Raw genomic sequence first — 13,289 nt, forward strand, 5'->3', positions numbered from 1 at the left:
AATATATTCTAGATTTATTATATCCATATGAAGTATCCAGACCCCTCAGATCGTCAGGGGCAGGTCTACTGTGTGTCCTCAGAACCACAACCAAACAAAGTGAAGCAGCATTCGGTTATTATGCTCCTCATCTGTGGAACAGCCTGCACAAACTGTAAATTCATTTAAGTCAGGGTTGAAAGGGTTATTATTTGCTCCAGCTTTTAGCTAAATTCAGTATATAATTTGAATGATTTTGATCAGTCTAATGGCTATTATTGTGTTTTACTGTCTTATTTCTTTCTTTACCTTTTTAATGTATTTTTGTTTTGATTTTTAATGTTTCTATGCCTCTGTGACTGTAAAGTTGAATTGAAAAACTTTGAATTATGCGAAGTTGACCCGGAAGTAGCAGCGCTCGGTCGGACAGATCACTTCCGGCTCAGGTGTATGTGCCATGTTTTGCTTCTGTTGCCTCTCAGTTTAGTTTCAGATTCAGTCTCCTCCAGTTTCCCCTCTGTTGTTGTTTTTCCTCGCCGTCATGTCTCGGGGGTCCAGTGCGGGCTTTGACCGCCACATCACCATCTTCTCCCCGGAGGGAAGACTCTACCAAGTCGGTCAGTGGAGAAAGAAACGAGCCGCGCTCAACCTGCTCTGTCATCTCTGCTGCTAGCAGGCTAACAGCAGCTAGCACCTTGTTGTAGCTCAGTCATTCATGGCTCACCGCTGTAGGGACAGATAACTGGTGGTACAGGCAGTATAGATGTAGTTCAGTTATTAATAACTTTAAATAAATGCAGTTATGCGGTTTACAAACTAACCTGGCTCGTTTTATTACTGCAGTTTGTCGGCTAACAGTTAACAGATCCATCAGCTAGCTCGATTTAGCAAATTAATTTACCACAAGTTAGCAATGTTATATTGAATTTACTCCTTATTCGCCTGACTCTTTTAGTTCACTAAGTTACTTATACATAATCTTACTTTTATTAAATTAGTAATTTTCACCAGCGACATATAATTTTTTTTTTTTTTTTTTTTTTTTGCTATTGTGCTATTATGAAGCCTCAGATATGTGAAATTTTGTCAAAAGAAACTGAAAGTGAAACGCCACTATGTTACCATTGTATACATCCTTACCTTAAAAGAGACAGGTGCATGGACGTTACTAATAACTAGCTTTTATTCATGATTTAAAAGAGACAGTGGTGAAAGTGTGTTTGAGGTGCACTACAGCTGTAGCTAATTATGAACTGTCTATTATTGTGGGGTTTTTTGGTTTCAATTTTTTATTCAAACTTTGAACAAGGCAGTACATATTGATAACAAATATAAACAAACAAAAATGAGAAGTAAGAGTAGCCACAATAGCAAAAAACCAACACAAAAATAAAAAAACAAAATAAGGTGTAGACAGCTGAGATAAATCGTTCAGGAGTGAAGTAGTTACTGACACTGGAAAGTCAAAGAAAATATTATTGTGTTATTTATGTGGAAACATTGTGTGTGTGTTCAGAGTATGCCTTCAAAGCCATCAACCAGGGAGGACTGACCTCTGTGGCGGTGAGAGGAAAGGACTGCGTTGTGGTCGTCACACAGAGGAAAGTCCCTGTGAGTAAACAAGGACACGCTATTAACACACTTTATAAAAAATATGTTAATCATATCCCCCAGCTGTTGTTGTGGTTCTTGTTACCAGTGATGTAAACTGATCTGTTTACTTTGTTTACGTCTCGTGTCTCTCTCAGGACAAGCTGCTGGACGCCATGACAGTGACACATCTCTTCAAAATCACAGATAACATTGGCTGTGTTATGACCGGCATGACTGGTAAGTCGCTCAGTGTTTCAACTCTACATAAAACGTGTACTGTAAAAAAAGATCTTGCATGTGTAGCTATATTTGCATCTTACTAATGTTTTCATTTAGAGCTAGAAATGCATCTATTAGAAAAGAATAACTAATGGTAAATATGATGTTGTCTCTGTAGTACAGTAAGTAAGTTGTAGGACAGAGTCTGTTGTACAACTAACGAAATCCAACCCTGTAGCTCATGTGTGCAACATGTGTTTTTAGCAACAATTTAAAGTTATATAACTGGATCTTGTCTTCACCCGTAGCTGACAGCAGGTCTCAGGTGCAGAGGGCCCGGTACGAAGCAGCCAACTGGATGTATAAGTACGGCTATGAGATCCCTGTGGACATGCTGTGTAAACGCATGGCTGACATCTGCCAGGTCTACACGCAGAACGCTGAGATGAGGCCACTAGGATGCTGTGAGTAGCGCCCGTGTCTAATTGTGTCTACCAGAAACTTGTTCTTCGTGTTTTGTTTTGTTTTTTGTAATGAACATTTTTATTGAAGTTTAACACACAAATAGTACAGACAGAGAGAGATCCATTCACTCAATCAGGGAGCCACCAAGGACAGAAATGTACTCCCTTAGTATAAAAACAAAAAACAAACAAAACAACAGAACAAAATGAACAAAACCATAGACCACCACACTGATACTTCTCAATAGATAAGCACAATAAATCATTGACGGCACTGCATTATCAAGGCAACCATTAACTTACAGACAGCCAGTCAGTAAAAGGCCTTCAAGTAAGCATAATTGATCCAAGTCACCCTCTTGTAGGCAGCTAGCTGTGCCATTCTTCATAAGGAGGTGGGTATTTTCCCTCCAGTGTCTTAGTAGTAGTATTCGTTTTGCTGTTGTGAGAGCCAAAATAATCCATCTCTTCTCAAAACGCGAAAAGTCATTGTCCTGAAGCTCAGTGGCCGATCCCAAGACACACAGTTTTGCAGAGATTTCAAACGTATTGTGCTTAAATAGGATTTTTGACCAAAACTGAAGACATACGTACATACACATGTTCAAAATCATGTTCCTCTCTTCATATGGGTTCCTCCGTGACTACAGTGCCTTTATTTTGGCTTCGCTGAGCGATGCATATACTCTAGACCAACACTAAAACCAGTTTTAGGAAACAAATTACCACCATGAAAAGGTTTACTGTCCCATAACTGGTTAAAATTACAGAATTAATTTAGGTTAACGCTACACATACACACTATCAGCAGCTCTATTTTACATTTATGTTTGATAACAGATTGTCACACCCATCCTATTATTACACAATGTTTCATGCTAGTTTTTATCTAACAGTGACTCCACAGTTTTCCCCAAAAGTTGAGTTCATTCACCAAACTGCTTTTAAAACCAGACATTTAATAAACTGCCTCTGTTTTTGTTGCTGCTCTCATGTTAACCTCTCTCTGCCTTACATCCCTCCTCCAGGTATGATGGTGGTTGGAGTGGATGAAGAGTTGGGTCCACAGTTGTACAAGTGTGATCCAGCCGGCTACTACTGTGGCTTCAAGGCCACAGCAGCTGGGGTCAAACAGACGGAGGCCACCAGCTTCCTGGAGAAGAAAATCAAGAAGAAGCTGGACTGGACCTACGGGCAAACTATAGAGGTAGGACACGGAGAAACACAAAGAATGGTGCCAAACTTCCCCAGCTCATCATTCAACCCCAGCACAGTCATATTCATAACACCATGTTGGGATTTTGTACTAAAACAACCTTAGTGATTAGGACTTTTGGATGTTAGTTAAATAATTTGTAATATTTCATGGTTTTCCCTGGTTACAGGATGTAGCTTGATATTTTCCAGACAAGGAAGATCAGGGGGACTTGGCATGAGTTTTTTTTATTTTGAATGTCAGGAAATGTCTGGGAGTTTTAGAGCTGTGTTACTTCACTACATCATGTGGTTTCCAGCCAGTCGAAGGGAACCAAACTGTTGCTGTCGTCCAAGGAATTTACATTGTAGTTATGAAATTAAGTTAAAGTGAAAATGTCTGTAAAAATCCTGATATCAATATGATATAACGTTTAATTTCATCAAATATTTACCTAGAGTTGTATGAACACACAGTGATGTGCTGCTCAATGGTGTATGTGTAGACTTTAATTTAATCTTTCTCCGCTCAGTGACTGCACAAGAACCCCTCACATAGTTAGACATTAAGCTTCTAAATGCACCTGTCTCTCAGATGTGTTGATATGTTTTCTCTTCACCCCCCCCCCCCCCCCCCCCTGAACAGACGGCTATCTCATGTATGTCAACTGTACTGTCCATTGACTTCAAGCCCTCAGAGCTGGAAATTGGAGTCATCACTACACAGGAACCAAAATTCAAGTGAGTGGAGACTGACAAAGTGACAAATATTATCTATCCCACAGGAAGCAGACTGGCCGCAGGCTGCTGCGTGGGTATCACAGAGTATCATGGGGTAATGCGGGTGGGGGGGGGGGGGAGCATGGGTTTTGCCAAACTTCCTGGGTATATCTCACGCACTGAATAAAAAAGCAAAGATGTCTTTGTTGCTTTAAAGAAACATGCAGCTCTATTGCTCCTGCCTTTGACATCTTTTATGTGCTGAATGTTATGTTATGAGTTATGTTTCACAATTGAGAAAAATAGAAGTGTTGTCATGGAAATCCCCCACAGCTAAAACCAGGGATAAGATCAAAGAGAGGGCTTTACATGGTCGAGTGTGTTCTCACAATGTCTCTGTGTCTGTGTGTGTGTGTGTGTGTGTGTGTGTACGGCGCTCAACATCTGGCAGAACAAAAACAATATGACCGTTAACTCTTGTGTTGGTGTTCCAGGATTCTGTCGGAGTCCGAGATTGATACTCACCTGGTGGCTTTGTCTGAGAGAGAGTGAAGAAAGTTGGCAGCCATTTTCGTAAGCCGTCATCATTACAAGGATGATGAACGGCGAAAACCAAGAAAACCCCAACCTCCCTCACACAAAAGGTCTCGTCTGGAAGGAAGATAAAGGAGGAGCTGGTATCATCCTCTTCGTAAAGAGGTGCACAACAAAACAGTACGGAACAATGGAGTCGTTTTATACCAGGTGGGTAGAAAATGTCTCCCAGCTGCGCTCATCTGCGCTCCGATCATGGCACCCGCCCCTCCTCCATCCTCCCTGCTCCACGACCTGACACGATATTATCCACACATCAACCCCCCCTCCTGCATTTTTCCTTCTGGTCGCACTGAGACGTCGCCGGTGCCAAAATGTCACAGAAGCTTTGAAAGACGCTGGACATTTTACCATCAGTCCGCCAGATGTGACACATCAGCCCCCGATGTTGCTCCTTGGTCACGGCGTTTCCAGGCGGGTGTTAACCACAGTGCCCTCTCTACACACAGCTCAGCTCCAACGACACGAGCAGATTGGGAAGACGGAGGCGTGGTAACACTACTACAACGGCACAATACCTCTTTTTAAAAGTATGAAGCCAGTGGTGGAGTAGCGTCTTGAGTCGCTGTATTGAAAACAGTGCTTTTTAACCATCTTTACTCAGGGCTGCCACAACTTATACTTTATTGAATTTGTCTCATTTTATTAATCTGCCTCATAGTCTCTCTCTCTCCTCGCTACTCGTCTTCAGCTCCAGGATGATGTTTATGCTCTGATGTACTTTGTGATAACCCAGGGAACAGCTGTGGGGATTCTCCCATCGTGACCGTCATCATCAGTCACGTTCCTGTTTAGCTCGACTCAGGTTAACGTCAGTGGGAACTCACCATGTATTTCTTTCTCTCCCTTGGGCCTCGACCCTTCCTCCCCCCTGCTGCCATCGCTGTACAATATCGCACTTCGATTAAACACAATGTTTTTATTGAAGACTTTAGTTTGGCTACTTTTCTTTTCTCTGCATATTTAATCACACACTGTTGTGTCCTTCACATCCATCTGATGATGGTTTTATCAGACTTGTGCAATTTTGGAAATGTTAATAGATCTGACCTGGTGCTGTGACTCAGCACAATCTGTCACAACCCAGTGGCATACCATCCACCTTTAAGTTTCTAATAATCAGATTTTGTTGACCCTGTAACTTAAGTGTAAATTCAGTTATCTGTTTTATGCCGATGTCACATTCAGGGTGATGTTGAACATACAGATAAGTGTTTCTAATGTTTCCTCCTTTCCTTTCACATTCATGAGAGGGTTCAAAATGAAGCAGTTCTGTGCAACATTACCACTAACTATCATCTCAATACAAAAACATTTAATTCAATCAACACCTCATGAGAATCAAAACACAGTGAACCACATAAAACTAAACTTCACAACAGTATTAGAGTGAGGAACCTAACAGACTGTTTGGTTCCTGTGCTGTGAACATAATTTTTTCACTCACTGTCAGTAAAGTCTCCATAAAAATCACAATTGCCATGCAGTCGAATGGTCAAATATCCCTCTAGTCTGTCTGCTTGTGTCATAAACAGGTTTATAATTGATATAAATGTGTACCTGTGTAGTTGATGGTGCATTAACAGGTCTACAGGAGCTATTTTGATATGCTTTTACTCTAACTCAGGCATGTCCAAACTACTTCACAAAGGGCCGGTGTGGCTGCAGTTTGGACAAGCCTGCTCTCAAATAGACAAACATGAATAGTTTAAAACCTCCTGTGACCTAAGGCCTCTTAAAATAAAATTTGTTATGTACTAAAAAAAAACTTAAATATATATATATATATATATAACAGTATTTGATACAACTTTGACCATGCAGTTTATGCAAAAGTCAGCCCAGTGAGCTGCTTGATGTCCAGGGAGGAATCACAGAATTGCATAAGCTTTTTTAAATCATATTTATTATTTTACCGTCATTTAAGCAAACTCCCTTCCTCTGTGTGTTGAACTGAAGCATCCTGTTGTTCCGTGGAGATTCCCCTTCTTCAGAGGACGAGAAGCAGGAACATCACCAACAGCTGACTGTTCTGCTCCTGGGAATTTCCTGTCCTGTCCCTCTTAACCCCCGCCCTCCACAAAACTTCCTGATTTAGATGACTTAGCACTCGGCCTCATTCCACACACACAAAATTTCCCGAAGCCTCTTATCTCTATTTACGCAAACACATGCACACACACACACACACACACACACACACCCACACCCAGCAGGAAGAACGGCGTCGCAGGCTCAAGTTTGTGACCAGTTCCTCATTCGGTGAGGATGAGCTGTCAAGTTATCAGAGCTTTACTGCATGACATGCATTATATGAAAATCAAGACGGGCAGTCCAGGGCTGAAGCCGAGCTGTCATGGTTTGATGGAGGCATTTATACAATCAGACACGCTGACGGCAGCAGAGAGGCACATGGTCTAAGTAATTTCCCATATAATTGTGGCCTTGTAATAGTGTCAGGCGCTTTTGATTATATGCTGTGTGATCTTTATATTGTGATATCACCCGGACAATGACGTCTAACGTCCATATGTGAAAGCTCTGGAGTCCCATGTCACCTCCTCCTCCTCCTCCTCCTCCACAGACAGATTCACACACACAAGAAGTCTTCAATGTTAAATATGAGTCTTTTTAATTTAACTGGAGTGTGCTGGACTGTTTTGCTGTCTGACATATACAACCTACTCAACTGTACACATTCACAGCTTCCATAAAAAATACATCTTAGTATACACAGCATTTACAATATCATACAACAGAGCTGTTGCAGGTACATCTGTTTGGATGGATGTTTTCTTGTGATAATGATGCAGTGTCCACAGAATACAAGCGATCCTCTTATCATACAGCAATGCCATCCTATCATAATCTGTCCCGTGTTCACATCTCGTTGTGTGTTTGCTCTCCCGCGGCTCGGAGCAGCCTCTCTGCTTTTTTATTTGGCCATCAGTCTGCCTTTGCAGCTGCTGCCCCCAGTCTATCCTTTTTTCGTCAGCGGTCACGCTCCCACCGTGTCACCCGTGCCGTCCAAAACTCCCAACTCCCGTGACGCGATTCCAGGAAGTAGTGGATGAGCTGAGCCGTCTCTTCTGTCCTCTACCGTCATCATCACAGCCTCCTGCCTCTGTAACTTCCTCTCTTTCTTTCTCTCTCCACGTCTTGTTTCACTGCTAATGTCCGTTCCAGTGAATGTCATCGTAACCCACCTACAGACACACGGAGGACAGGAAAATGTGAGTTAAACTCTACGCAGGAAATTCTCATGTTTCATTAACGCCAGACTGGCTGCACAGTGGAAGTTCTGTATTTTTAACCCACACACACCTCATCGTCAGACTTCTCGTCCTCCTCTACGTCGCTGTCGTCCGATTCGCTGTCGGGCAAGTCCCTCAGTTCGGGGTCGGTCAGCGAGTACAGTTCTTCCCTGATGTCAAAACTTCCGTAACCGTAGGTGAGGTGGTAAGGGGTGTGGCCTCCAGAGGTCAGGAGGTTGGCGTCCGCCCCTTTTTTCAGCAGCAGTTTGACCAGCGAGAGATTCTGCTGATCCACTGCCAGATGCAGCGCACTGCGACCGTTATGCTGCTCCTGTGGGACATGGGATATTGTTATATAAGTAAAGACAAGAAGATGGTTGAGTGCTGACTGTTACTAACTCGGCAAGTAAATATATCAACATCAAGTTGCTGTTTACCTTTGCATTAATATCAGCTCCTAGATCCACCATGTTCTCCACCAGCGAGAGGAAACCGTGAACCGAGGCGAGGTGGAGGCAGTTCTGACCTGCATAAAACACATTAGAGGAACAATTTAACAGCTGACCCCAGAGCAGCGCATTTTTATAACAACAGTTTTGTAGAAGAGTCCAGCATCCAAAGATGGCAAGTTATGTCAAAGTGACTAGACATATTATTAGCTCAGATATGCTTTTACGTCATCTGGGAAAACAAACTTTCACATAAAGTCATTTTCTAATATTAGTTTGCTTATTTTTGTACATTGTTTTTAAGATTTGATTCCCTCAAAAATAATCTGTAAATAAGCCAACAATGCCCAAAATATATCTGTGTACAAACATGAAAGTAGAGCCTCCACATTTCTATTTGGAGCCTTAGCATTATGTGTCATGTAATGGATGGGTTACAGGCCATGGTATTCCCCTCGCTCAGATGTTTCCTCCCTCCTGACCAGTATTCAGGGATAATGTGCAGCAGCAATGACTTTTGGTGCCCATTATTCCTCCATTTAAATAGTAGTTCAGACCAGCAGCTGACGGGTTTCCATGCAGCTTGGGTGGGCCGCCACCGAGTGGACATGACCACCACCGCAAATTGTAGTATCGTATTTACAGTTAAACCTTCGACTGCAGTTTCAACGTGAAGCTGTGAAACTCACCGTTATAGTTGCAGGCCGCCATCACCGTGTGTAGATGCTCTTTCTGGCAGAACTGTGTGATGACGCTGAAGCAGAGCAGGTTACCATGGCGACAGGCGATGTGAAGAGGTGTGTCTCCTCTGTTGTCCACCAGCGTGGGGTCGCAGCCGGATGCCAGGAGGTGCTGACACACGTCCGCCTGGTTTGTTATTACCGCTAAGTGGAGAGGAGTCTGGAGAGGGGAACAATCACAACGAGTCAGCAGGTGGCCGCATTATTCTTTGTGATGGAAGACGCAGAACGTGAATTTATTTTACTGCTGCCGAGCGGTAAGAAAACGGGTATAGATGGAGGAACACACACCTGTCTCAGGTCGTTCTGTGTGTTGAGGAAGTCTGTGTTCTTGGACACTTCAATCATTGTCCTGACGTAGTCTTTGGCCTCGTGGATGATGGCCAGGTGGAGCAGCCTATGGAGGGAAAAAAAAAACATGTTAAAATACCAAAACCACAACCAAATATAAAAAGACATAGAAGGAAGTTCCCTAAGAAAACCAGCAGTCACTTGATATAACCGAATAGACAGCAAATATAAACAGTATATTTCTGACTCTGCATCACATACTGTTATTTTTGAAGAGTGCCTAAATATACCAAAACACCCGATGACAAACCTAAGATTAAGAATAGGCAGACAACTGGTTTACTTTGTGCTAAATCAGGTGGAGGCTACACGTTTGTTCTAGAAAGTTATTGCAGAGAATTAAAAAAACAGGCCTGGTGAATGCTGCACACGGATGTTAGACTAAAGAAATAAGAGCTACAAAAACGAATGGTCACTGTCTCATAACAATCAGAATCAAGTAGGAACTTTGTATTACACATAGACTGTAGGTATTGCAGCAGGATTCACAGTTTTCAGGCCACAAGGCCCAAACATGAGGAAGATTCTTGACGCAGTTTAGTTAGGGTTGAGTTATTTTTTTAACATACACTCAAATCAGTTTCACACTTGATTTATTGATCATAAATAAATAAATAAATAAATAAAAACATTACAGTAGGCCTAGCTATATGAATGTAAATAAACAAAAAATGGCCCCTCTGTTGGTCCTTGAACTCCACAAGAGGAACAACTGCACTGCTGTGGCTTTAAACACTTAAACGTATCATTAGTTTGAATCAGTGTAATATGGTTTCATGCTTCATTGCTTTATATGAGACAGTTCCTGTGCTCACTTGTGATTATTTAACTCACTTTGTTCAGCTTTAGAAGATAATTAGTGCAGCAGTTAAAATACCTACTGTACATTTCGGACTATATTTCTGCGCGGAGGACTTTTTTTTGTTTTTTTTGCAGTGATTAAAATGACATTAGGGAGTTTGTTTTATGTTATTTCCCCGTGGGTTAATTACAGCAATAAGTAGCAGGCGTCTATTTCAGGGTCGTGTTTCGCCCTCAGTCTCCACAGACTGACGGTGCTGTAATTTAAGGGACTTTTTTTTTCTACTCTTTTTTTTTTTTTTCCTGCTTCTCGCTTCACAGGAGCGCGCGTCGGTCGGATTCCTTGGCGGCGCGCCCGGGACTTTCCCAGCCTGACCCGCGGCCATAGTAGATTCCCCTCCTGATAATAGCCTTTTGTTTACGTCCAGTATCACCGTGTCCGACCGCAGCCAGGCCCACTGACAAACCCGGACAGCGGTTCTGAGTGTTGTCAGCTCGGCAGCGGAGGTTTGTTGTGACTGAGCAGTAAATGCACCGAGGCTGAGCCGAGTCGGAGGCCCGGGCCTAGTGTGCATTGTAATGACAAGCGAGGAACACATTCCCCACAGGAAAGGGATCAAATTACCTCCAAGACCCGGGCTGCTAGGCCTCGGCAGGCGATATGCAGAGCTAGCAGTACCTCCACTCACTCGTAAACACCCCCCCCCCCCCACCGCGTCCACACACTGCTGCTCCCGTTCAGACTTACGTGTCTCCGTCCTCCGTGATCTGCGCCCTCCACTCCGGCTGCTCCTGGCTCTCCGCCGGGAGCTGCTGCTGCTGCTGCTGCTGCGGCGGCGGCGGCTCGCTCCTCAGCTGGAGCTGCCGGATCTCGGCGGCCACAGCCTGGTACTCCTCCTCCTTCAGGGAGTCCAGACCGCTGTCCAGCCGCTCCTCCGTCGGCTGCTGAGCCCCCGTCTTCCCTTCTTTAGATTCCCGACTGTAATCCATTTGGTTTAGTATACTGGTCCGATGGAGATCCATGGTGTGGTTTGTTGTTCAGACCGAGGTGCGTTTGGTTGTACTGAGACGACGCTGCGCAGCCAGCAGTCTGTAAATGCCCTCTGTGTGGCTCTGGCGGGCGGAGCTAAGAACTAGGTGGGGGATTTCCACCAAACTGTCACTTAGAATAACACGGCATAGGCCTACAGATTGCTGGCTCCAAGAGGGGATTTCTATTGAGGCACAAATACACTACTCAGTCTGTAACCAAGAGAGCAAGTAGTTTTGCAGGCTCCATCTGCTGCAATTAAAATGCACATTTTCTCTACTGTTTCAGCATTTGCATGAGTACTGGGGTTTAAAATGCTGCATTGATACTAAAATAGTAATATTCTTAAAAATATATATATATCTCTGTGTTAAACTTAGGGTCAGTAGTCTTGTGCAAACTATAGGTATTGTATCAGATTTCCTCACTTTCTAAATCATAATAGTCACCAGTAATAGTAAGCAATCATAGCTTTCAGGGAGAAAACAAATATATTGATGCTTCAACAAGAGGAAACAGTAAAGACCAGGAAGTCAGAGCGATATATTTTCAGTAAAAACTGCAGACATGTGATGTGTGCTGGTGAATTTAATGAGCCTCTTTTTGGACATGATCCAGGGGTGGATGCATGCAACGTTTAAAAAAAAAAGAAAAAAAAAGCTGCACCCTTGTCAGCCTTTGTCTGCTGAATCACCTTAACAAAAGGAGATGTTGCTATGCAGCATCTCTGTGTTTTAGTGGGTGGGTAGACCTGCAGGGCGTGATGGGGGCTGCAGTATGCACAGGAGTTTCCTCCAAAACTTCAAGTGTCACTGCAGTGTGATTTCAGTTTGTTTATTATACGGCGAGAACGGTACAAAGAGCACGAGACCGAACCAGCAGCCCCGCGGTGGAGTTTCCCTAAGACCCACAGGTCTGGACCACAAGGTCAAGTTCATCCATCTGATCTAACAGACATTATTTGACTTTGCTTATCAGAGGACTCCCTCAGAAATCCATGTAATAAAATACATGGCACGGGGAAATCATAATCATGGTAAATAATTGATCTTGTGAAAACTATATCACTTGCAGTGACTGATGTGACAGATTGCAAGGCATGTACTAATTCTCCTTAACATCCTGCCAGCTATTTGTAAACACAGAGAATCATTTTTTGTAACAAATGTATTAAACCCCCACTGATTCTTTCAGAGTGCCTCAAATAACCCATTCATTCATCTAGTTTGTTTGCAGACAAAATGAAAGGACTCAGAGTTCTCTACATGGCTTTTAGACTTGACAGGACTGCAGCCTATCCCTTAAAAAACAAACATCAAGTTGAACGTGATGTCCTGGAGGCCTGGGGGAAACTCCGGGCATGTTTTACCTCCCATTGTTCAGTCGGTGTGACCAGTTTGACTGGGAAGCTCAGGGCTTGCTCTCCGCACATTTTTACTGTCATGTTGGCAGCTGTTGAGCAACATGTTAGCACTGTGTGTGTGCAGTAAAATGTTCACATACTGAATATGCAAATACACAGTGTTGCAACTAGTGAAGGTTTTGTGCAGACTTTTGTTAATCTAGATTTAGGTTTTTATTAAAGAAGTGCATAGAGGACAGCTAATCATATCAGACACATTAACTCCCACGGTGCATTGCAAATGTGCATTATTTATCTAGACTGCTGATTACAATCAGCACAAGAACTCAGATGAATGGAGGACAGGAATGCACAGAGCAGGAAGACCAAGAGACAGAGGAAAAACAAAGCAGTTACACATATTTGCACAAACACAGATATTTACACAGAGGAAATTTGATATTTCAACCAAATGAAAAATATTTGCCAAATCTCTACATCGGGTAGGCTATACCCCATTCATCTTCACATTTGTGAATGAACAGTTTCATATTTGTTT

General features: G+C 43.0%; 2 protein-coding genes across 2 annotated transcripts; one reads left to right on the forward strand and one right to left on the reverse strand.

Annotated features, from left to right (window-relative positions):
• Positions 1–412: 412 nt before the first annotated feature.
• On the forward strand, positions 413–5,865 carry psma6a (proteasome 20S subunit alpha 6a). The gene is made up of 7 exons (XM_083997696.1): positions 413–596; positions 1,496–1,590; positions 1,728–1,809; positions 2,100–2,255; positions 3,284–3,462; positions 4,096–4,190; positions 4,664–5,865. The coding sequence occupies exons 1-7, from the start codon at positions 521–523 to the stop codon at positions 4,719–4,721; spliced, it is 741 nt and encodes a 246-aa protein (XP_083853822.1). The 5' UTR covers positions 413–520; the 3' UTR covers positions 4,722–5,865.
• Positions 5,866–7,660: 1,795 nt separating this feature from the next.
• On the reverse strand, positions 7,661–11,479 carry nfkbiab (nuclear factor of kappa light polypeptide gene enhancer in B-cells inhibitor, alpha b). The gene is made up of 6 exons (XM_083998639.1): positions 11,107–11,479; positions 9,498–9,603; positions 9,156–9,366; positions 8,455–8,543; positions 8,088–8,348; positions 7,661–7,969 (listed from the first exon to the last, which is right to left on the reverse strand). Exons 1-6 carry the CDS (start codon positions 11,379–11,381, stop codon positions 7,934–7,936), a joined length of 978 nt encoding a protein of 325 aa, XP_083854765.1. The 5' UTR covers positions 11,382–11,479; the 3' UTR covers positions 7,661–7,933.
• Between the last annotated feature and the right edge of the window lie 1,810 nt (positions 11,480–13,289).

Source organism: Trachurus trachurus (assembly GCF_905171665.1).
Source record: "Trachurus trachurus genome assembly, chromosome: 22".
NCBI classification, from domain to species: Eukaryota; Metazoa; Chordata; class Actinopteri; order Carangiformes; family Carangidae; genus Trachurus; species Trachurus trachurus.

What these genes read in the sequence shown, in the direction of transcription:
- psma6a (XM_083997696.1), top strand. Translation starts at nt 521, where the DNA reads ATGTCTCGGGGGTCCAGTGCGGGCTTTGACCGCCACATCACCATCTTC. An exon ending in GATGAGGCCACTAGGATGCT is followed by an intron (nt 2,256 to 3,283) that starts GTGAGTAGCGCC and finishes TCCCTCCTCCAG; the next exon opens with GTATGATGGTGGTTGGAGTG. An exon ending in ACACAGGAACCAAAATTCAA is followed by an intron (nt 4,191 to 4,663) that starts GTGAGTGGAGAC and finishes TTGGTGTTCCAG; the next exon opens with GATTCTGTCGGAGTCCGAGA.
- nfkbiab (XM_083998639.1), bottom strand. Translation starts at nt 11,381, where the DNA reads ATGGATCTCCATCGGACCAGTATACTAAACCAAATGGATTACAGTCGG. An exon ending in GAGCTGATATTAATGCAAAG is followed by an intron (nt 8,349 to 8,454) that starts GTAAACAGCAAC and finishes CATGTCCCACAG; the next exon opens with GAGCAGCATAACGGTCGCAG. An exon ending in ACGAGAAGTCTGACGATGAG is followed by an intron (nt 7,970 to 8,087) that starts GTGTGTGTGGGT and finishes GTGTGTCTGTAG; the next exon opens with GTGGGTTACGATGACATTCA.